General features: G+C 37.0%; 2 protein-coding genes across 3 annotated transcripts; one reads left to right on the top strand and one right to left on the bottom strand.

Annotated features, from left to right (window-relative positions):
- Positions 1–350: 350 nt before the first annotated feature.
- LOC143858896 (uncharacterized) lies at positions 351–2,410 on the bottom strand. The gene is made up of 2 exons (XM_077369585.1): positions 2,378–2,410; positions 351–698 (listed from the first exon to the last, which is right to left on the bottom strand). The coding sequence occupies exons 1-2, from the start codon at positions 2,408–2,410 to the stop codon at positions 351–353; spliced, it is 381 nt and encodes a 126-aa protein (XP_077225700.1).
- Positions 2,411–3,676: 1,266 nt separating this feature from the next.
- LOC143846568 (NADH--cytochrome b5 reductase 1-like) lies at positions 3,677–20,773 on the top strand. Of its 2 annotated transcripts, none has more exons than XM_077355035.1 (11): positions 3,677–3,985; positions 10,311–10,452; positions 10,554–10,644; positions 10,829–10,906; positions 14,271–14,351; positions 14,554–14,643; positions 15,183–15,248; positions 16,000–16,086; positions 16,232–19,526; positions 19,716–19,850; positions 20,538–20,773. In XM_077355035.1, the coding sequence occupies exons 1-9, from the start codon at positions 3,883–3,885 to the stop codon at positions 16,322–16,324; spliced, it is 831 nt and encodes a 276-aa protein (XP_077211150.1). In that variant the 5' UTR covers positions 3,677–3,882; the 3' UTR covers positions 16,325–19,526; positions 19,716–19,850; positions 20,538–20,773. The 2 variants fall into 2 exon arrangements, with proteins under 2 accessions (XP_077211150.1, XP_077211159.1); XM_077355044.1 differs by lacking the exon at positions 3,677–3,985 and adding an exon at positions 6,605–7,003.
- Positions 20,774–25,379: the final 4,606 nt, after the last annotated feature.

Raw genomic sequence — 25,379 nt, 5'->3', positions numbered from 1 at the left:
AACAGAAAACAAATCCGAAATATTTTACATAATCTTCAAATGGTAGAACAAACAGAAAACAATGTCGATGACCAGATGCTTAATTGTGACTAAAAGATAGATATTCCTCGTCTACTAGCACCTGGATCAGAAATCCAGCAGTCTATCCCCATATGAACTCTTTTCCCCTCACGTACACGTTGATGCGGTCCAACTCCATCTAAGTGGGAGAAGTCATTACAAGTTTCAATCCATCTTCCATAGTTTCAGAAAGTTCGAGGATTATGAGCTTAAGCCGTCACAGCATTAAATAATCTAATCCTCTTAACCAATCAGTTATAATGATGTACCTCATTGAAGATCCTTAAAACTCAATCGAGCTGTTTCGTCCAATCAAAAGGTTCCCATTCTCGTGCAAAGCTTGCTACTGCTTGCTTTTGTGTCTCCATCGACTCCTGCTTCCGACGACAATACATGTCTTCCACTGGCAGACTTAACATGCCTCTAATGACGTCAGGGCCGAGATTGCTTTTAAATTGCCTTTCATCGTCAATCACATGAACAAACCCCTTATTTAAACCAAATTCAATATGGAAATAAGGGAAGTCCTTGGGGACACGCAACCCCTTCACACTTGTGTCAATAAGCAGCTTCGCGTTGTGCTGGCTCCACTCGTCTTCAGCCTCATCAATTGCCTGAAACCTTGTCCTTTCAGAAAACTTGTACACGGGTGAGATAAATACCAGTATCTAGTGCTACACTTTTCCTTTCCTCTTGGTGTTACCGTCTTTAATCCGGTATCTGTGCCACATATGTATGTGATCTATGCCAGTCTCTTGGTAGCATCATGGATGGGCCATAGTCCAAAAAACACAACAATCAGGTCAACCAGAGGATTTGAGGACCACAAATGAGCAGCAAAAGAAAAATGTTGAACAATGATCCACACTTAAAAGATTTAAAAAAAAAAAATTAAAATGATCCACACTTAAATGGATTGAAATCCTCCAATTGGATGATTAGTATGCATGACTGGTGTAGTTTTGGGCTATGTCCCAATCATGATGAGGCTCGCAAGATGAACTGGTATATATCAAGTGCACATATACCATGCATACCAGATCAGAGAAACTAGCAACAAAAACAAGGAAAAAGTATTAGGCACCAGATTCTTTTGCATACTAAAATTTACAAAAAATTATAGAGTATATAGTTAAAAAATAAGTAGCAGAAACATATAGAAGAAATAGTATCAAAATATTATCATTGTCATGGTATAGAAGTTCACTCAATCACTACTAGCTGTTGCTGAATGTGCATGCACATTCAAATGAGGGAGTTTGTTGCCCCTCACATAAGAAGTCTTGATGAACACCCGATTAAAACAGACAGCTAGATCATCCGTGCATCTAGGAATATACATGTAAAGTGAATAGGACAGTTTCTACACAAGTCCTTAACAGAATATTAAGGAAAGCCTAAGTCGAGATTTGTAGAAGTCTAATGGATAAAAGGATGTTGAAGTCTATACATATGCAGATTGAGCCGTTTCACCTTCAGACATAAGGACCACAACAGCTTATTGTACAATTGTTGAAGGTAAAAAAACGAAGAAGCATGTAGTAGCTCGGTCAATCCCCATAAGCATAGTATAAAGCAATGCACATGCCACATGAGAATTGATTTAGTGACATTCCCTTTTTTTAAGAATTAAGTTTCAAGGTCAAGTATCCATCGAAGTTATACTACGCAGTGTTCAAAAACTCCTTGACTCGACAAGGAACTCACCCGAGTCGACTCCTTTTTACCTTGGCCTCGTTCCGCGTTGCACCACATCCACATTCCGCATTTTGCCCTACAGAGTCAATAAACTCCTTCGACTCTCCCGAGTTATGACCGCGTCAACAACATTCTTGGCCACATCCGCGCTGAGTTGACAAGGATTTTTCTTGGTCGCGTTCCGCATCACATCGATAATATAGAGGGTTTGGACATGAGGGATCTTGGAGACTTTAAGTTTAAAGGAGAATATGGATATGAAGGATCTTGGGGACTTATTTTATATTCTTAGTGTTGAAGCAGAGAGGACCAAAAACACATGACTTTGACACAAAAAAATTATAATATAGATCTTAACAGGTTCAGAATGATGAGCTTTTTGGACGGAAACTTACAGGCAACTAACTAAGTGGATTATGAGTTACAATAGAGGCACTCTTGACTCTGGCTTATTTTATGCAGGGCACCAGCACATGAATCTAAGGATTAGGACATTAATGTGAAGATTGAATAGAGGCACTCTTGGTTTTAGTCAGCTTTTTGTAGAGGGCATCCTTTATCGGGTTTACGAAGGAGACATAATTCGCTTCTGGAAGGACAAGTGGCGTGCCTCTCAAACCCTACTAGACATGTTTCCAGAATTGTTTGCCATGACGGTTAACAAGGACGGGGTAGTGAAGGATTATATGGAGAAGAAGGATGGGATTGTGACATGGAAGCCGCTTTTCGGGAGGAATTTCTTCGATTGGGAAATTCCATCAATCGTTAGTTTGATGAAAGTTCTTGTAGAAAGATAAGTTAAATAAGATGGAGAAGACAAAAGAATTTGGAGATGGAACTCTTCGGGGGATTCACTGTCAAATCTTATTATTTAAAAGCCAGAAGTCGCAAAAGTATGGAATATCCAAACCCCCCCTAGAGTGGGAATTTTTGGGTGGGCGGCATGTCTTGGTAGGATACAAACGGTGGACTTTTTTTAGAAAGAGGAAGATGATAATTGTAGATCTAGACAACTAGCCACCTTCTGCTACATTGCAAAAGTGGCGAGAGAGGTATGGGGAAAGCTTCTAAGTAGATTTAGTATAAATTGGGTCATTCCTAGAACGATCATGGAACTATTACAAGGATGGTCCTTTGCTCCATGGAGAAAGAAAGGGAAGATTTTACAGGACGTTTCTTTACTTGCCACTATCTAGATTATATGGAAGGAAAGAAATGCGAGGCTTTTCAAAGGTAGTGCTAGAAGTGCTGCACATCTTTATGTGAAAGTGGTAGCTCTTACGATTACATGGGTGAAGGCTTTGCCATCCTTTGCATTTATATCTTCATATGATATATGGGAGAGATGGAAGAAAATTTGTATGGGGATGGAAATGAAGAAAATTGTGTCTCAAAAGTGGGAAACTTTACCAGCTAGAACCTTAAAGTTAAAATTTGACGGTTCTAGCATGGACAACTTGGGTAAAGCTGGAATATGGGGGGTTTTAAGGAATGAAAAAGGAGAGGTCGTTTGGGCGGGACCCATTGGGGTTACGGATGCGGTGGAAGCAGAAGTACGAGCCACTCACCAGAGCGTCAAATTGGTGGTGTCACATGGACTAAACGATGTGATGATTGAAGGGGCAGAATTTCAACATATCACTGTGACACTATGCGAAAGAGGAGAAATTAAGAGGCAGAGTTTCCACTTGATCAAAAAATCAAGGGGCAGAGTTTTGACACTCTGCTTTTGTAAATTTCACGGTTGGCCACCATATAAATTCTCGCGAAAGAGATGTTAATATTCAACAATAGTTTGGTAAAGGGAAATGATATTCCCCCCCCCCCCGGCTTTGATGGATAAAATCCTCCTTTAACGTTATCTGTTAGCTTTCAAAGCGAGGGAAAAACGTTAATGGGGTGAATTTATCCTCAAGTAGAGAACCATTCTCACGGAAAACGTTAAAGAGGGGGATTTTATCCGTCAAAATGGGGGGAAATATCATTCCCCATTGGTAAATTGCTATTTTAGTCTGCAAAGGAAAAAGACACTCGCTATTTAGTCTTTCTTTCCATCTAACTACAGAGAAATTGCTTTAGATTTCAGTTAATCTTACAGAAGATCTCTGTTTGTTCTGATCTATAATGAAGCTCTTGACACCCACCATTGAAATTCTGAGTATTGCTATTGCCATTGCTGCTATCGGTGCTGGCACCACTTATTTCTATTTCAGCAAGAAGTTAAAGGGTATGATGTTCCTCTTCTATCTCGTCTTCAAATTCTATGAATTATATGTTTAGATTCATGGGTTTTCATCCTTTTTTGGCATTCGATTTGGGTGATTCTCCATATTGATATTTGTTTGTTTCTTTATTGAATATGTTGACTTGCTGTTTCTTTTCTACTGGCTTGTTTAGACTTTAGATCACAAAAGAGAAATTTTCTTTTCTTTTCTTTTGCAATATGGTTACTTGTCCTTCTGATAATTTACTTTTTTTACTTTTCATCAAGTTGTTTTTAACATTTTATTAGAAATGTTACAATAAACAGAATTACAACCGGTGCATGAAATCACAGGATAAATATAATGGTGGTTAGTTTCGGAATTTTGTTATAAGGTTCAATTAAAATCTGAACTTTAAATGATACAGTCTTCTTATTTCTTGGGGATTTTTTGTTGCCGTGAATTTAGACCCTGCGATTAGTGTTAATAGTATTTTGAGATTCTGAAAAACAGGATTGACTCACTCATGTTTGTTATCTTATAAAGAAGTGTTTTTTTTTTCTTTACTTAGTTTTTACAGTTATTCCTTAACAATCCCATGTAGTTTTCTTTTCTCTTTTTCTTTCATTATCAAATAAAATAAATGTTATTAGAAAACAATGTACAACCAAATATTACATCTGGGGCATGAAATCTAAAATGATAGGAGTAATTTTCTAGCAAATCCAGTAATTTTGTATAAGGATTGTTTGAATCCTACAAATTATGCAGCACTGGCTCCTTGTGTTTGCAATTGTTGGATAATGATATCAAGACATGCCAGTGTCAGGGCTATCCCAAACAGCCCTCCTAATATTGTCACATGCATAAAAAAAAGATATCTTGTCATTTTATAAAGCAGATAAGAGCACTTTTTTACATGAAGCTGTAATTAATTTATTGGTGGGCTTCTGGCTTATTAGGAAGGGCTGTTAAGACACGGGTGTGTTTTCATAGCATATCTCTTTAATAATTCTTGCAAAATGTAATGAGACAATTTAGATCCTGACAATTGGTCCCAATTCATTCTTCTTGACATTAACTTAAATGAGAAGTGTTTTGTTACTTGAATTTTGGAGTTATCGGTGTATTGCCTCTTGATAACTCAATGGTTCCAGGTGAAGGAAATTTTTATTAAAAGAGCTAGCCTGTCAATAAATTTGACAGGTGGGTAATGCAAGCCACCTGTCAAATTTATTGACAGGTTAGCTCTTCAACTCTCCAATCTAAGGAGACATCTTTTTTTTTTTTTCCATTTTTTCTAATGACTACAACAAAGCAGAAAAAATAAATGAAAAAGAAAAGTATTCTTCATATTTGCTTAGTCAAACTCAATTGCGAAATTCAAACGACACGCATTGTTTAGGAGCATCTGATTTCTTCAAAACTTTCATGGATAAATGAGGAGTTGAGGACTATCTCATTTTCTAATCATACATAAATAAGTGTCTTAGCTGCATTGAAATTAAATATAGTAGACGAAGACACCATGCTTTAATAAATAGAGATCAAAAAGTGCAAAAATATGGCCTTGAACAATTTTTCAGCAGAAAAAAGAGAGGGAGGGAGCCTATATTTTTTCAAATAAAGCTCAGTTTAAATCTCCAAGTGAAAGAAACAATATCTTAATGAAGTCATCCAACAACAAAAGAACTACCTTGTGTAACTGGCCTCTTCAAAACTTTGGCTCAAAACCGGCAGAGAAGCAGTAAAAAGTAAAATGAAATAATGTTATCGCCTTTAATACCAACTTTTGTCTACGGATACGTGCATAGAAGTTATTGTATGAGCATAAAGACTACCAAGAATTTAGAAACACAAAACGCTTGAGAAGAATCTGCTTAAACTTGCCAGTTACTTTAAAATACTGAGCAAAAAAATGATTCAAGAAAAATAGATCGAGAAGAGAGCAAGGGAAAGAAATTTAAATGAGTATCTCACCGAGTTAGAAAAAAAATCAGTTTATATTTAGCATTTGCTTAAACTTGTAGTAGTTGTGATGTTGTTGTCAGCATATGGTGCAACTAATAATCACATATTGAGGAAACCAAAGCAGTATTCCTATGCCAAGCCTTTCTAAAATGATCGAGATGAATCCTTCATCTTAATATAATGGGAAAAAGTTTTTTAGGTCTATGTTAGTTCAAAGAATCAATTGAAGCCAGAGCTCAAGCAGGTCAATGATTGAAAAAAGAGTATTTTTCGTTTACTCACCAAGGTTAGCTTCAATTTGCCAAAGCCGGATTCGTAGTTTGTTCCCTCACATTTTAATGTTCAAATGGATGTTAATCAAATTTGTCTTCTTATAAAAGGTATTACGTCTATCTTTCTGTTGCAACTAAGAGTACCAATCAGATTTGGGGCTGACAATAGATTGGTGTGTCTCCTTCGCATGGCCATGCAATGCCATGCCAGCTATGATCGTGTTCCAGGCGAGTACGTCTTTGAGTTCTATAGCATCAAAGACTTGGACCGCACAAGGAAGGTACCCACATTTTGCATACATATCTACAAGTGCAGTGCCCGTGATGGTATTGAGCGCAATCTTGTGCCGATCAATGTATTTGTGTAGACGTGCCCCTTGATCCAATGCCCCTAGGTGCGCACAAGCTGATAACATGCTCACAATTGTCGCAACTGTCGGCTTTATTCTCACCACCTGCATCTCCTCAAAGAGGGCCAGCACTTCATTTGATCGGCCGCACTGTGCGTAGCATGCCAGCATTGCATTCCATGACACAACATCTCTCAGAGGCATTTCATCAAACACTCTACGTGCACCCTCAGCGTCTCCGCCAGCGAGTTGTCCTTTGTTGGAGCTCACATTCAGAAATGCTACAGTTTTGATCCTCCTCTTCCATTTGGTCTATCTATTGTTAAACCTATATTGTTAGAGAACACCGAAGCCGATGTGGGGAGCTTTGAGAAGGCTACATTACAAAATTCAAGTAATTTTCAAGCCAAGCAAGAGATAACTTAGTAGAAGAGAGTAGGCATCCCATGTAAGTTCAGAAACCATTAAAGAGGCAAACCAATAAAATGCGTATTTTATATGCTTAGAAGCTTACTTTTATTGGCAACTGAGTTACAGAATATTTTCATGTGTATATAGGCATGAATATGATCTAGGCTGGAAAATAAAATAAATTGCTTTGCGAGGAAAGCGTCTGTGAAGGGAAAAATATTGCTACAAAATTAATTTTTATGTATACAATCTGAAACTATTTCCTTTAGAACTCAACAGCATGAAACTACTTCCTTTAATACAATAGTATAAAACTTCATTGTATTCTATTTATACTGCTACTGAATTAATTTTTATGCATGCAATTTGAAACTATTTCCTTTAGAGCTATTTCCTTTAGAGCACAACAACCTGAAACTACTTCCTTTAATACAACAGTAAAAAAATTCGTGGTATTCTATTTATATTTTTATTTATAATTTAAACATAATTTCAAGATGGAATTTTAAAGAAAAACTGGTTATAAGAGAAATGGTGCGTGATTGAATGGTGGGTGTTATATGATAGATTGAAAAAAATAAAACGTATTAGAACCCCTGAAATGACCATTTAAAAAAAGAGAGAGAACCCCTACAATTTGGAGAGAATTTATTACTTCGCCAATATGAGGAAGGACGCATGGCATGATAAGAAGAAACCTAGATAAGATTTTGGTCCATTTTGGCATGTTTGAAGCAAATTGGGAGAACATGATTGGTTGACTTACAATAACTCGTTCTAAACAAAGTTAACATATTCGTTAAAATCTTGAACTAATGTACGCATGTAAATATACGTAATATGATTTTGAAACTATGATCTCCTACGTGTTGAGGCAACTTAGGATATAAATTGTTCTAAATAACAACCATTAACAATTGGTTTTTGCTACTAAATTCATCTCTCACCTTGAAATTAAGATAGGTTTGTCCTGTGTAAACTCTCACATACTAAAAAAAATGATTTGGGTAGCTACCCAATGTAAATATGGAGTGCAAAACTAAAGCATTCTAAATTTTAGAGCTCTCAAACTGAATATAAAGATTAGAAAGCCCATTTCTGCCATGGATGTGGTTTAACCACAGTGGGACCAAATTCAAATGAATAATACCCACTTGGAAGAAATAGCTCAAAATATTGTCCTCCAAATTGAATGGTACTGAAGAGCTCCGCTTACCATCCTCGAAGAAAAAACCTTACTATCCTCGAGGAAACAGATACAATTCTCGGTGGACTCCAAACCCAATGAGTTCTTAGCGTTGGAGATAGGCAGGACAGTCCAACCTCGAGGACAACTTCCATTTCTAGAAAGAAAGGAGACATGAAAAATACCCAAAACATCCTATTGTATTCGTAAAAAATCAAACTCTGTTTGATTTGAAATTTAAAATCCCAGCTCATGGAATGCACTGAAGTTTCAGTGTAATTACCCCAAAAAATCAATTGGTTCTCATCATGATCAACCTAGCTAAATTGCTCAGACCTATTACCATTTGCTTGTGCATTATCCAAGATCTGACTAAATTGCTCTAAATAATAATCAATAACAATTGATTGCTATTAAATTCATCTCTCAGAAGATCATGCTACTCATATGTAAACTTCCACACACAGAAAACTGGAATTTATTCACTCATAGTGGACAGAGGTAATTGAACTGAGTAACTTTGAAGTGAAAAAAAAAATCTAATCGGATCATGCACAATACAAAGTGAACACATGAATACCATCAGATATTTAACACATGATTTTTTTAATGGAATATCTAATACATGAATAATATCAGATATTTTATGATAGGCAGGTGTCCCATTTTACCTCTTTGAGTTCCTCTAAAACAACTTTAGAGGCATCACTCTTGCTCAAAGAGATCATCTAGTGGCATCCTTTGAACATGAGGTCAGACCGCTGGAATCAAAGTAGAAATAGCATTAGAAAAGGGGGAGATAAACATGCAGAGGAAAATTTTCTTTCTTGAGTAATGACACATAAAGGACAATAATTTTCCTGAGTAATTGTATCTCAAGGACACTTAAAACATTATTATCTTAGAACCAATATAAACTCAACGGTTGGGCACTTACAAAAACACATCTTACCTTCAATTCCATCTTCAATCCCTTCTAAAGCAAACACAGAACACAGGAAGCATTCTCCTGTAAGTGCTTTGAATGAAATTTCAGAAACTGATTAAGAACTGGAAACCAAAAAAACAAGTGTGGAGGTCATGTAATATTGGTTTGAATGAAATTTCAGAAACTGATTAAGAATTGTTTTTGCGTTGACTTCATAAGGAAGTGGTGATTTCTTATCGTCAATAGTTCCTTTCTACATATGATAGGAAATTATCAGCATTTCATCTAATCTACCAAATACATAGACATGCCAAAATGCCTACAACATCACTTATATGTTCTTTTTAGCCGATCTAAATGCACCACGCATATACATGTAGTGAGTGTGCATGTAACAAAGCCAGATGGAATTACATCTCTCCGAAGACTTTACTGAATCTAAGAAATAAATTTGCAGGAAAAAAAAAATGAAAGAACAAAACTGAAGCAAATAGAGGGGATAAAATAAATTTCATCTAATATACCTTTGAAAACAACAAATAGAGGGGATAAAAAAACCCTTCCCTGAAACCCTTATTCTCCACCTTTCATAGCAGCAAACAGAGGGGATAAAATCCTTAAGGTGATTTATGGGTGAGATTTTCAAGGTGGGATTTCTGGGTAGTTCTTGAGAAGAACTCAATGCAGACATAATTCGGGGGGGCGGGGAGGCTTTGTTAAAAACCATGTGGAGTGTGAAATAGGATGCGTAGTGGGTGGGAAAGTTTCGAGGGCGGAGAAAACAACGGGACAGATGAAAGCGCGTGGCTTACATGCGGAGGTTTTTTTACACGTATCTTCTGGGGCAACCCAGCAATGAAATGTCGAAAATGCCCAGGAGAATTCAGGATGTAAGCAGAAAATTAGAAAAGAAGGGCAGGGAATTTGATGAAAGATGGTTGATGAACTTTCAGCCGTTTAGGCTTTTAGAATAGTATGGATGGATTAATTGTTTGTTTATGAGTCTGTGCATGTGTGCATGTGCTTGATTTTGGTGATATTTAGCTTATTAATATAGCCTTCAATTTCTTTCCAGTTATGGTTGTTTATATTCTGAAATTAGGGATTGAGTTCCTCTCATTTAGCAGATTTACGTCTTGGACTTCAACGAGAAGTTACGTACAGTTTTTTTTTTAAATGGCAAGTTACGTACAGTTATACGTAGATTAAACTGCTGATTGGTGTTTATAGGTTGCTTGGACCCTGAAAACTTCAAAGATTTCAAACTTGTGAAACGTATACAGCTCAGCCATAATGTGGCTAAGTTCCAATTTGCTCTTCCTACACCTACTTCTGTGTTGGGTCTTCCGATTGGGCAACACATGAGTTGCAGGTTTGATTCTTCAGATTGGTACTGTCCTCTATGCTTGCTTATTCAAATTTTCAGAATTAATGATATTTGCATTCCGAAAATCTTTACATCCGTTAAAATAGAGGAAAGGATAGCGTCGGCGAAGAAGTTATCAAACCTTATACACCGACTACTTTGGATTCAGATGTTGGATACTTTGAACTAGTTATAAAGGTCTGCATATTCACGTGCTTCCATTCATTCCTACACATAATGAGTTATTGAACATGATAATTTTCCTATTTTAATTCATTAACATTTTAAAATAGACTTCTAAACTTACCGATTTTATGCCCAACTTGATGTGTTTGCTTCCACCTGGTCTTATTAATGTGATACATTTTCCCCCAATATGCAGATGTATCCTCAGGGAAGGATGTCCCATCATTTCCGTGAGATGCGCGTTGGTGATTATTTGTCTGTAAAGGGACCTAAGGTACATATACTTTCTTTCCATGATAAGAGTTAATGCCTTTACAAGTTGCTTTCTGTGACATGCTTGCAAGTTTTCCCTCCGTATTATTCCATTTCTGTTAGAGACTTGCTCTAAGCCCATTCCTGTTAATGATAATAGAAGGTGGAACTTTGTCTTCAAATTTATGTATCCGAATGAGATGCTTCAATACTGTATCGTTCATTGAATTTTTAGTCATTGACCAACTAACTAAGAAAATTAGGTTGAAAATATGATACTATAGTTATGGGCCCAATTCTTTGAGACATCCACTTACTTTATTTAGAATCAGACAGTCTAAGAAATCTCTGCTTTTGAGGGGGGCTGTTTGAACAATACCAAGCCTGAAAATACTAATATAGCACATCCGATGTTATTATCTCAACGATCTTGAAATAAGCTCTTATTTTTCTGATTTTAGTTTGGCCCTTTGGCTTTCATATGTGACACGTAAGTTGCGTGAGATCGAGTGGCATGTGCTATGTGGCGGAATTTGTATGGTGCATGGGCACCGTAATAAAAGGAATGGGTGCATTACCGATATGAATGTACCTATAGATATGCATTGGATGGGTAACATGCACTTAAATGTTGCACCAACACTAGGACCCATTAAGCGTCCAAATCAATAATCCTGAATAAGATGAATATAGAAGAGGGTGAAGAGAAGCATCTGGTATGAATGGAGGAATACCAAGCCTGAAAATACTAATATAGCACATCCGATGTTATTATCTCAACGATCTTGATATTTTTCTGATTTTAGTTTGGCCCTTTGGCTTTCATATGTGACACGTAAGTTGCGTGAGATCGAGTGGCATGTGCTATGTGGCGGAATTTGTATGGTGCATGGGCACCGTTGGCACCGTAACAAAAGGAATGGGTGCATTACCGATATGAATGTACCTATAGATTTGCATTGGATGGGTAACATGCACTTAAATGTTGCACCAACACTAGGACCCATTAAGCATCCAAATCAATAATCCTGAATAAGATGAATATAGAAGAGGGTGAAGAGAAGCATCTTGTTTGTATGGAGGCAAGAAGTGAAATTGATTCTCATTAACTGTTATGGTCAAATGACCAAAGTAATTGTATACATGTACAAGAGAAATAAAAGATACAAATCCTTACTGAAATATTGAATTTTCTGGCACCCCTCCACACCCCCCCACCCCCGTCATCCTCGTCCTCTCTCTCTCTCTCTCTCTCTCTCTCAAGTGGATATGTTTTATCAAAACATTAATAGCTTTTTAACACTTAACCAATAGATTGTAATAATCAACAGCTAGGCCCCTTAGTAAACCCCTCTGCTATCTCATTCTGACTTGAAACATATTTAGGAGTGATATTACCATCTTCCCCCTTTTTTCTCACACAAAATGAAAATCAATTGTAATGTGCTCTGTTCTTGCATGAAGATGGCACTTTGATTGTCATGTACATGAAGTAGGCTTCAAATTCAACTCCATGAAAAATGTCTTAACACACTAGTTTACCGGCAGTTGTATCTATGGCTCATGTTCTGCTTTGTCACTTGAGCATGCTATAGTTATGTATTTTTTCTGTTCCATGAAACTAGAAAACAGTTGATCATGAAAAGATATAGTCATATTTCGTCTTATGTTACAATCAGCGACCTAGACAGCATCCCTATATCCCTGTATATTGAGTTCCACAATGCCTTGAAGTGGACAGACATACTGCAACAGAGTTTACTTTTCGAATATCTCATATTTTTTGGCTAACTGCATTTATTCTTCTCGATGATCATGATGAAACTGACATACTTGAATAATATCAAAAGTTATATCAAGACAAGTAAATTTCAAGTACTGTAAGGCCTCCTATCATGCTCTGATGCAATAAAGAATTCTTTACCTGGTGCTCTTCTTTCCTGTTTCTCTTTATCAAACAGAAATTGGTCCGCTAAAATTTTCTAACAAATCTAAAACTTTCTTTTGGTGTGCCATTCTCTTGCATGTTCTTTCAACTCACTCCTATGAAGTAGGAAGTACTTGATACTTCCAAGATCCTTCATTTGAAGATCTCGTTCCAATTTGTTCTTCAATATAAACTTTCATCATTATCTCATCTAATTACAATCACATTAGCAACATAACCTAAAACAAATATCATAACTGTCGGGTTAACTTTGTAACTGGGCACTAGGGCCCTCTGTTTCTTCTTGTACTCCTTGTGGGACATCTTGTCCCCTCTTTTACGTAGGAATAAAATTATCATTACCTTTCAAAAAAAATAAAAATAAAATCATGACTGTCCTTTTTATTCGGATGAATAGAGAGTTAGTGGAGATGCTCTTGTACCCTTTCCTTGGTAAGGCTTAAGTTATTCAACCAAACTCTTAGTGCTTTCTCTAAACTGTAGATAACCTTCTTGAACAAATGAACATAGTTATGACTGTCAGTTGCTTCAAAACCTTGTGGTTGTTCCATACAAGGTTTTAAATTTCAGTTTCAGTCATCAGTGACAGCGATAATTTCACTCTCAGTACGAAATTTCAGCCGAAATCTTGTAAAATCACGTAAACATTTTGATATGAATTCACAGATGAAATGGTTTTTCTTCTAAGTTTTTGTCCATTTTTTTAGAAACAACTTAAAGGAATCTCGTGGTTCTTCTCTTTTCTTCGAGTGGAGTTAATTTTTCTGTCAGTGCTTCTTTCGAAATGTCTTTGTTTTTTATCTGAAAAGTTGCATATTTCGCATATTTTGACCGAAACATTAATGAAATCCCGAAATTTCGGGTGGAATCTTGTATTTTTCCAAATCCAAGTGGATTTTGTTTCAGTAGCAGCCGTAATCGAAATATTTTGGCTGAAATAAAATATTTAGGTCGAAATTTAGAACTATGGTTCCATATAGGCCTCTTTTAATTTTTCATGCAAGAATGAACTCGTAACATCCATGTGATATAATGTTCATCTATTCAAAATTAAATAGCTGTATTAATCTTCACACTGCAATTGAGTGTCCCATCATAATATAGACCAGATTGCTGACTGCATCTCTTTGCTACAAATCTTGCCTTGTATTGATTTATAGTACCATTTGAGTTTTGTTTTAGTTTACAAACCTTCATGCAACCAATAATATTCTTGTCAACATGTATAATTTTAACTCCAATGTGTGAAAATTGGAGTTACAGGGGAACATTCTTTATAAATTTTGTTTGTCACTTGAATCACATTTTCCCTTAATTTCAAACGCCCAATGACGCCGTATTATAAATTGCTACGGAACACCTTCCCTACATCATGTTGTTCATCTGCTTAAATTTGTAGTTTTGGTGACTTGGTGTATCCTTTTTTTCGTGCTTCCAGGGCCGTTTTCAATATCAACCAGGCCAAGTTAGGGCCTTGGGGATGCTTGCTGGAGGATCCGGAATTACTCCAATGTTTCAGGTAAGTAGTCATTTAAAAGTTCCATGTGGTGGTGATTTTAAAGACTAAACTTCTGTGACTGCCGCATAGGGCTATGATAATCAGCTATCTTTTCTTTTACCATTGTGGATCTTAAATCTTCTTCATTTTAAAAGAAAGTTTACCTTGCTTCTTGATTTTGAAGTTAATTATCCTTCTATTCATGGTTTTGGCTATGCTTTAGGTTACTAGAGCAATATTGGAGACGCCGAATGACAACACCAATGTTCATCTTATTTATGCCAATGTTACATTTGAAGACATTCTTGTTAAGGTAACAGATCATTTCCATCGAGATTATTTATTATTTTTGTTATGATCAATATTATTGCTAATGTTATTGACTTTTGATGGCTTTACCATGGGAACATTCCCTTTTAAAGGAGAAAACAATGGGGATCTCAGGGGCACTCTCATTATTTTGGGAATTATAATTTTTTTATGTAAACAGCCTATTATATTGTTATACATAGAAGTATATGTTGAATGCTTTGCTTATTTTATCATTCATGTCTATGTATTTTGTAATTTGCATTACTTATGAAAGAGAGTATCAGAGTACTGTCTGTAAACTGTGTCCCAGTGGATGTTTTCATAATGTTTCCTATTTCTGTGCACCCCCAACATTTTGTAACTTGTTTCAGTTATAGGTAGTACACTTTCTACTGATGATTGTGAATAGCTGACTACAGCTTAAACATTTATTGTTGATCACTAGGATTTATCAGTTATTAGTCATGGTGTATTTTCAACTAGGATGTAAGTTGTATCTAATGTTCATAGATGAAAATAGTGCATTTTGGATATGTGCAGGATGAGCTTGATACCCTTGCGACCGGCTACCCTGATCGCTTCAAAGTCTACTATGTTCTGAATCAGGTACATTGACAATCTCTTCCTCAAAATCTCTTGTAAAATGCAGAAACTCATATGCTAAGACAGTTATTACTTGTTGTGAGTGTTGCTTTAGTATCAAAGGGAAATTGGATTCTGTTAATCTTCATTTCAGGGAATGATCTTTTTAAAGATTTTCTTGTCAAAAAAACAATCTTCTCTTTATCATTCCAGTTTAGGGCTGGCAACGGGGCGGGGCGGGGCCGGATGTTGGGGTCCCCTACCCCTTCCCCTTTGCGGGGAATTTCCCCCCTCCCCTTCCCCTCCCCTCTGCGGGGATGGTGGGGAATCCCCCTCCCCTCCCCGCGGGGAATATCTAATCCCCTTCCCCTCCCCGCATCCTTCGGGGACAAAATCCCCGCCCCGCCCCGCTCCAACATCACCCCCTCTTTAGTCATTATCAAATCGGGGAATCCCTGCCCCAAACGGGGCGGGGCGGATCCCCTCTTTTTCGGGTGAAATTGCCAGCCCTATTCCAGTTATATCACTTATTCCAAAGAGAGTTGTTTACGCCATCCGTTTTCTCATTTTTTCTGGAAACTGAAGCCAGACTCGCCGAGTATTATTTGTGTGGTCTGGAGTGGCACACTTGCTTTGTAGCTTGGGTGTTTTGCTTTATGTGTTTGGCTTTGGTTTCATCACTTGTGGTGTCATCTGGTTCGATAATACTGCTTATACTAGTGAGTTTGAAATGCCTATTGGGCTATTCTCTCATGAATGTTTAAAAATTTCTCAGCCTCCTGAAGTATGGAATGGTGGCATTGGCTTTATATCCAAGGAAATGATTCAAACTCACTGCCCAGCACCAGCACCAGATATCCAGGTAGGTAGATTCCGGTGCAAAATAAGTCAGTTCTGTTCTATCCTAAGAGCTCAAAAAAATTTACATTTGTTTTCTCCCCAGAGACAATATTTGTTATGGAAACCATATGAATCAGTTGAGTGAGCCTTGATCTGTTGATTTGCAGATTTTGAGGTGTGGCCCTCCGCCCATGAACAAGGCCATGGCTACTCACATTGATGATCTGGGTTACACAAAGGAGATGCAGTTTCAGTTCTAAAGTTTTGGGCCGTTCTTTCTCTCAAGGTACTGAAGAAACGACTTGTTTAATTTTGTAGTTAGTCGCTAGCTTATGTAGAACTTGATACTTTTGATTAGAGTACTAATTCATCTACAGAAAACACATCGACACTAATGGTTATAGAAGGTATTCATAACGTTGAATTTCAAAAATGGTTCAGCACCCATGTAAGTAATAGATTGAACCTAAGCAAATGCTTAGTTGTATGTTCAGATATGTGGTTCTAACCTTTCTTAGATTTTGAATAGGTTAAAGAGTTGCATTACATAGAGAATTAGCATGTCATAGAAGAACTTAGATATTTAGCAAATGGTCCACTCCCTGCATTAAGTATGTGTCACCTTGGGTCCCAAGTATTCAGATAAATAAAAAGAAAATCAGCTTCCACCACCCATCTGTCTGACACTACTACCTTGCGAACAATTCAAGCAAAAAGCTAACGTGGGCCCGGAAGTGAATTGTCCACTCCCTGCATTAAGTATGTGTCACCTTGGGTCCCAAGTATTCAGATAAATAAAAAGAAAATCAGCTTCCACCACCCATCTGTCTGACACTACTACCTTGCGAACAATTCAAGCAAAAAGCTAACGTGGGCCCGGAAGTGAATTGTCCACTCCCTGCATTAAGTATGTGTCACCTTGGGTCCCAAGTATTCAATATGTGCCTGATCATGAAGTCATCTTTCAGGGTTTGTTCAATTGGTAATTAATGATGAGATATTTTCCTTCGTAAATGATTTTCTCAAGATTTGGCACCCCTTGAATTTTTCTAATGTTTTTTGTTAGAAAGGTTTGCTTGAAATTGTTTTTACTTTTTACCTACAAAAAGGCATTACCAAACCTCGGAAAAATGTGACTAATCCAAGGAAAAAAAAATTCATGGTTGCCAAACATGTCCAACGTGGCCACTTTAGGACCTATTGTTGATCATTGTGATGTAATCCCTAACTATAGTCATTTGCATAGTCAAACACGTGAAACTAGAGTCCCTAATCAAAGTATAGCACTATCACCATCTAGACAAGATGGCACACTAGTCGAGTCGACATAGTAGGTAATGTCTCCATTTAATATACCTTCCCAAAGGAGAGAACGTCCATATTCAATTCATGAACCCTATCACATCCCAAATCCAATCCAATGAAATGGGATGAAAAGAGATATTATTTTTCAAGTATATAATTAGGGAAATGATTTCACCGCTCCAATGTTTTGATAATCATGCACTCCACTTGTTTCTCGTGTAGTGTTCGGGGGCTTTAAGAGCTTTTTGAGAACCGTAATATTCGCCTGACAGCCCTTAAAATCGACAAAAAATTGAGCGCATGTTTATTAAAACATTGGAGCGCAGAAATCATTTCCCTATAATTATCTTGAACCCATCCAATGTTTACAAACAGTTACAATGTTTATTAAAACATTGTAACCGTTTCGGACCCCACCAAGCCGAAATTTAAGTCCGAAATTTGGTAATTTGGCTCCAAATTCCGGACCCAAAATTTGAAATTTCATACCGAAATTCCGAAATTTTGTAACACTTTTTTTTATTTTTTTTAAGAATGAATAATATCATTAAATCAAAATTCGGACCGAATGCCTAAAAATTGAATTTCGGAAAATTTCGGTTTCGGATTTGGACGAAATTTAAAACCATGGTCATAATTCATAAATACACTAAAGGGAGTGGCTAGGGAAGAAAAGGGGGTGGATATATCATTTCACTTTTGGGAATCATTGTAATAAGGCTAATAGCCTTTGACAGTTGGTTAAACAATCCAAAACAAGGTGATGTCGTTCCATTATCAAAACATGGTCGTATATGAGTAGTTTGATAGTGATGATGAAGATAGATATTGACAAGGGGAGTGATAAATCGACTCCCCATGTGACTTTCTCTCTCCTCTAGGTTAGAGAGAGAAAGAGGAGAGAGATAGACACATTGGGAGTCAAATTTATCCATTCGGGGAGTCGATTTATAATAATAGTGACAATGATGATGATCGTATGGAAAATGCAAGTATCTACTCGGTTAGCTACTCCATCTAGAAATACTTTCTTATGATCCTTCCAAAAGTTCACTTATTGAGCCAGCTTCTACCACGTTTATATGATTAGATCCGTTGATCCGGTTTAATGATCCTATGTCCTTTATCCATCAATCCTTGTTCAGGTTCTGTCATCAAACACTAAACCATTGATGTTTCTAGTCTTTTGATAGGGAAGTGATATATCCGCCTCTTTTGATCACCAGGAACACCCCCTGTCAGTGTGTGTGTGGCAGAATTCTTCTGACATAAGCACAGCAGCCCCTCTTTGGTCATTGATACACTGATAGGGGGTGTTCCTGGTGATCAAAAGGGGACCATATATCATTTCCCTTTTTTTGATATTATCCATAAGTAACCATGACCATGGCGGTCACCACATGATTGCCTACAAGATCAGTGGTCGAGATCTTTGTATTATCTTTGTTCCTTCGGGACCACCTCGGTTCTGTTTATATATATATATATATATATATATATATATATATATATATATATTCTGTTGCCCTTTTCAAAAAAAAAAAGATCAGTGGTCTTGACTTTCTACAGTGGTACGTTCTCTCTCTCTCTCTCATTTAATCTACCAGTCCACTTGCACCATGTCGGCATGATCCAAACCGTTCATTTGGTGGGCCTTATAATGACAGAGATGTGATAGCTTGAAAGTCTAATTTATGGGGCTGAATCAGATGAGCCATTAAGTAAAAGCAAGGAATGGTCTCTTAAATTGTATGTACTCAAGAGAAAAGACAAGGAAAAGGTCTATTATACTGTACGCACTCAAGAAAATATCTCTCTCTCTCACACACACATGTAACCAACGTATTGAAGTAGTGGTCCTGCCATCCCTCGTTCAAAGGGAAGATTTAGTCGCCTAACTATCAAGTGTCATCTGTCGAAATCAGCGTCATTTTGGAGGACACGAGTCTGTAATCGGTAGAGGACTAAAAGCTATAAATTCAGGTCTAGGGAAGATCAATTTGCTTAACCACTTGAAGAACTTGAAAGAGGGTCTGATTCTCTGCTACCTCCAATTGCTTCGTTCTTGTTGATTTGATTATATAAGGAAGAAATAAATCAATGTCGGGCACTAAGGATATCCAATACAAGGCTGGCCAAGCTATGGGGCAGGCCGAGGCAAGTTTTCTGTTCTTCTTCTTCTTCTTCTTATATCTTATTAGGTATCATGCATATATACGTTATAAGATACAATCAAATGGGTTAATTTGGTTTATATGGGAGCTTTTGTGATATTGAGCGCTATAGATCAGATTTCCATATATTCTGGTACATATATGAAGTCTATTTTTTCATTTATGATTATAGGTGAAGAAAGATCAGATAGTAGACAAAGCATCCCAGGCTGTCCAGACAGTGAAAGACAGGACAAATCAGACAGCCAAGAGTGCCCAAGACTCTTGCCAGGGGGGTAAGGACCAAGCCGCCGGCTTCCTTCAACAGGTACCCACTTAACTATTTCCTTCTATATCCCATTTTTATATATCATATCATGTATAGAGTTTCTCCATATTGTTTAGTCCTCATATATACATATAGAACTCATAAAATCAATGGCTCCTTTCATTTGGCCACTGATAAGTCCATTTCTACAGTACCCAAATGAATTAAGGGCCGTTTGGATACCGCCTATTTTGTATTTGGATTTGGAATTGAGTTTTGAATACAAAATGAATAGATCCGGCAGCTCATGTAGAGGGAGACAGAGAGGGAAGGGGGTACTTCCTACTGGAGGGGAGAGGTTGAGGAGCAAAGAGGGTGAAGGAAACTCCCAGATCTGTGGATTTCCAATTTCTTATTTCCACAACAAATTTAGAAATCTGATTTTTTTCACTGTCAGCTGCTGAATTAGAAATCCGAGAATTTGATCCGATCCAAATTACAATGCAAAAAGGGCTGCAAATGTGAGAAATCCAAATCAAAATCTTCTTGGCATCCAAACAGGCCCTGAAACGAAGTCAATATTTACAAAAATCGTGTACTGGTTATTTCAATGTTTTTTGTTTTTTTTTGTTTTCTATATGGTATCACACCACTTACAAAACTTACAAAACATCATGGCATGTTGTAAGCTATTCTAAACATCCACATATAAGGTAGTAATTTACTTCCTTTTTTCCCCCCTTGCAGACTGGTGACCAAGTGAAAAACATGGCACAAGGAGCTGCTGATGCTGTGAAGAACACTCTAGGCATGGGAGACAACAACCCTACTACTAAGCATTAGAAATGTCATATTTCCTTGCATTTTCGTGTTTATTTCAATGTTTTGGAGGGAATCAGGATTTTATGCTCTTCTTGTAAACCTGGCCTCCTTATTTCTGTTATTCAAAAAGAGAGAGCTCTGAGCACTCACATTTTCAGTTATTTTTATTTAGTTATAACGTCTCTCTTTTTTCCTTCATCTATATTTATCCTCCTAGGCGTCAAAGGATTCTCTCTTGCTAAAAACGGCAGATGATAACGGTACTACTCTCTCTATTGAACTGGCCAAGGTGCCTTTATTTTGACATGATAAATACATAAAAGAAAATGATTGGGAAAACTTCTATAAACACTTTCTAAGTGAGACAAGAGCTTGAAAGCTTCTCCGTAAAGGGAATTCTGTATAATAGCTACACTTTTACATCACAAGACACAGAGATTAAGCTCTCCTACCAGTGGATAGATTTCCTAGGGTTCGTTCCAAGGGGAGCATATATAGGGTAAAACATTCGTTTACCCCCTACAATGATTTTGTGGTTACTCTTGTAGTCATTAATTTTGCAATTTACCCCTTTATAAATCGTAAAAAGAAGAATCCAATCTCCCCCCCCCCAAACACACGTGGATTTGGATTCTGACCGTTAGATCACATCCCATTGCGACTCTATGGTCTGGATCAATCCTACAGCGGCTATTGGTTTGACTAAAACCTCTGATCTCAACCCACAGCCTAGATTGATCCCTAGTGGCTTTGGAATGTTGGTTTTAAATGGACACAACCCAACCGTCCAGATCATAGCCGGTCGGATATTAGATTGATCCCTAGTGGCTTTGGATCACTATCGGATCGAACCGATCTTGATCCCAGGGCTAGGATCAAATCTGAAAAAATTAAATGCTCCAATTGCTCCTTGAGGCTAAAAAAGTGCCCTAGGCCATTGCCCACGCCACGCCGACCCATGGCTCCACCCATTCATGTGGTTCCACCCATGGCCCAATGTGCAATGAAACATTAAATTACCACAAAAAAAAAAAAAAAAAAATTCTTTTCCAAAACACACTTGGAAAATGTTTTCCAGATACTCTATTTTGACTAAAAAACATATGATTTTGATAATGTAATGGATAGGAAAAACTAACCTTCTCCAATGACTCTTTCATTAACGAGAAAAGACCAATCAATAATCACCTATCCTCCTTACCTAGAAAGTTAAGTAAATTGACCGACTATTTCTTGTACTTATGGTATGCAGAGAAGGAACATGATCTTAATAATGAAAAACAAATAAATTTTAAAAAAAGAAGGAGAAAAGGCTTTGGAGAGTTTCTTCTCACTCACAGATCTACATCCTAATGCATGGTGCCACATTTTTAGACAAAGGGGATCTTCTTCTTCTTCTTCTTCTTCAAAGCCTCCTGATGTGTGTCTTCTGCAATCCCTTTTTTCCTTTTTTTTTACCTTGATTGATATGCCCCCCCCCCCCCCCCCCCCCCTACCAAAAATAAAAAAATCACACCCACACGCGCGCGCACTTACAAACTATAGTAGGGGTTTCCTTCAAATTCATCCTTACTATAAATAGTAAGTTCCAGACTTACTAAAAATAGCAAGTTCTTATTATAAGTAGTAAATTGTGAATTTCCTACAAATAGTAGGTTACATGCTTACTAAAAATAGAGTGTTTGCTATGAATCTTTTCCCTCTAAAATAGAAGATAGAGATATTTCTCCTAGAGATAGATATGTTCTCAACAAGGAAGTCTATAATAAGTTGAGGAGAGAGACATCCTCCACTTAGATGTGTTAAGTTACTCTGATGCATATCTTATCCTCTACACATGTGAAATATTCTCTTATATGTAGAACCCCCTAATCAAGGCACACATATCTCTGAGATCCACATGGAGCATAAAAATATCTCTTTCTCATGAAACATGACAAAGATACCTATATCTCATGAAAAATGACTGCCCCATCCTCTCTTACATTTAACTGAAGGGATTCGACATACCGTCCTTGAGTATAGTAATTGAAAATATGGTACATACGAGATTGAGGAATTTTATCACTCTAAGTATCTTATGAAAAATGAAAAATATTCCTATCTCTTCTAAAATAACAATAGTGCCCTCATCACATACATAATAATAAAAATATCCATTTCTCATGAAAAATGACATAAATACCTAAATCTTATGAGAATGACAAAAGTATCCATATTTCATAAAAATGATGAGAAGGATAATATCTAAAAAATGTGAAAAAAAAAAAAAACCACTTCTCATAAAAATGTCCAAAGTATCAATAGTCATATAAAGTGACAAAAATACCCTTATCTCATGAGAAGTGACCAAAATACCCTTGTCTCATAACATGACGAAAGTATCCCTATCTTATGGAAAATCACAACAATACCTATATCTCATTGAAAAATAAACAATGTGCCCACATATCATGAACGATGACCAGAGTGGCCCTATCTCGTATACACTAATAAAAAATACCTATATCTCATGAAAATGACAAAAAATACATACCCATACATAATTACAAAAAATGACCAATATGATCTTATCTCAATTTTTTTTCACGAGAGAGAGGTATTTTAGTCATTTTCTATGAGATAGGAAAACTTTGGTCATTTTTTATGCGGTAGCGATATTTCAGTTGTTTTCATGAGATGAGGGTGATTTGGTCATTTTCATGAGATATGGATGTTTTATATTTTGTACTTTTATAACATGGATATTTTTCATTTTTCTTATGGGAGTATTTTGCTCTTTTTATGAGGAAGAGGTGTTTTGGTCATTTTTTTATGTGTGTTGGGTTACCTTGGTTATTTTTTGTGAGACAGAGGTATTTTTATCATTTTGATAGAGTATGGATGTTTTTGTCATTTTCCATAAGATAGGGGTATTTTGCTGTAGGATGGACGGCTCCAAAAAGTTTTTGAATTTGTTAAACACTAGAAAACAAATGCACCTTGTTTTACCACACACATAGGAACGCCTGAAATTATTTCAAAGGGTAAACCAAAATGTGGTGATCTAACTATCCCGCAATCATTTACCCTATAAAATTTTGGAATGAACCTCTTTGGATGCTTGGTCCTTATTTCCCAGTAGGATTATTTTAATTTAGTGTTAATTGTAGATGTGATGCTAATGCTTCTTTGGAGGTCACTAAAAATATTATTTCTCATACTCCCATAAACAATCATTTGCAAATAGTGGACGACTATGCAGAAATTTGTTGGAAAAAAGTTGAGGGTACTGTTGTTGATAGAAAACAGGAACTTGTTGCTTCAAGGCGTGATATCACTTTCCTTAAGACAAGATTCGCCCCCACTAGTAGTGTGCAAAGGGGATCCGCGAATTGCCTCCAAGATACAATGAAGCCTAGTAGGGAAGCCCTACTAATGTTTGATGACGCGTAGCACTAGCGGAATCAAACCCGAAATGCCTTTCCGAAATTTCAAGCCTTAGAGAAATTTCTAGATACTGTTTCTGCAGAAAAACAGTATCTAGAACAGTAAACAAAAGAAAAACAGTATGTAGAAATACTTGGGGATTTTGTAAGAGTGTAGAAGAGAGTGTAAAGTCTGTCGGAATTGCCAATCCACCTGGTGTCTTTTCAAGTGCAAAGTGCGCCTAAAAAAGCGCCAATAAATCACCACTATGCGCCGTATAGCCCATTGCCCACGCCGCGCGCGCGCGTGCGAACGGTGCGTTGCACCATCCCGCGGGTCCAACCCAATGCGCAATCCACAAGTATTAGAAAAGTGTAGTGCTTTGTAAGCCCTTCTCTTTTCTTTCTCTCATCCGGTACGGGACTATCCTTTCAACTATACTTCTACATCATTTTGTAAAAGCAAATTTTTCAAGAAAATATTTTCTTTTTCCCAAACGCTTTTGATAAAATATTTTCCAAGACACTAAAACATGCAAAATACATAATTTTGAAAATCCAAAATCACTAACAAAATTCACATTTACAATCAATATAAAAGACAATTTGTAAGCTTTCTATTGGGAGAGTATACGTAAAATGAAAACTGTTGATCTTGTAGAACATCATGAGGCGACCGACCAACCCACGTAGTATTAGTCCCATCCCAAATGGAAGGTGGTGTAAGATGATGAAATAAAAAAAAATCAATAGCATAACTTTAAAATTATATATGCAAATAATTTTGAAAGGTATCCAAAGAGGCCCTAAAGCTCCCAGTGGCGACCAAATAATTGTCCAATGCAAACATGTGCTGGTCAAACACTCACGATTTCTTAAATAGGTTGGCATTGTTTCAATACAGAGATATTCACATCTATTAATATGATTTTTTGGTATGGTGAGCAATTATGAGTCCAGCCCATTGCAACCAGTCCTACCATGATCCGATGATCATAGAAACTTTGATCAGTGAGGGCTGCCAAGAGAAAAAGCTTAATAGTCGATATTTAAGGCATTGATCTTACAAAGGGCATCCAGTGTAGATCATGTGGTTGATTCATGGGGCCATACAACGTATTATTAGGCCCCACAAAAACATGAATCACCCCCTGGCCCCTGCTCACTGTCATGTCAAAAATAATATTGATGAGGAGACGCTTGTAAAATCTCAGAGTCACAGAGGCCTCCTCCAAATATTGGGGATATGTTTGTCATTTTAAAAATAAATAGGGGTAATTTTGTTGCTGTAAAATAATTAGTCACTAACTAGTATTGTGCTAAGCGGCCTTATTAGGGAGTGGTGTTAGGAAGCTGTGCG

This window comes from Tasmannia lanceolata, unplaced genomic scaffold (genome assembly GCF_043159265.1).
Source record: "Tasmannia lanceolata isolate RefF3 unplaced genomic scaffold, GAP_Taslan_0.1 ptg000003l, whole genome shotgun sequence".
In the NCBI taxonomy this organism is placed as follows: Eukaryota; Viridiplantae; Streptophyta; class Magnoliopsida; order Canellales; family Winteraceae; genus Tasmannia; species Tasmannia lanceolata.
This window is presented reverse-complemented; position numbering and strand designations above follow the sequence as displayed.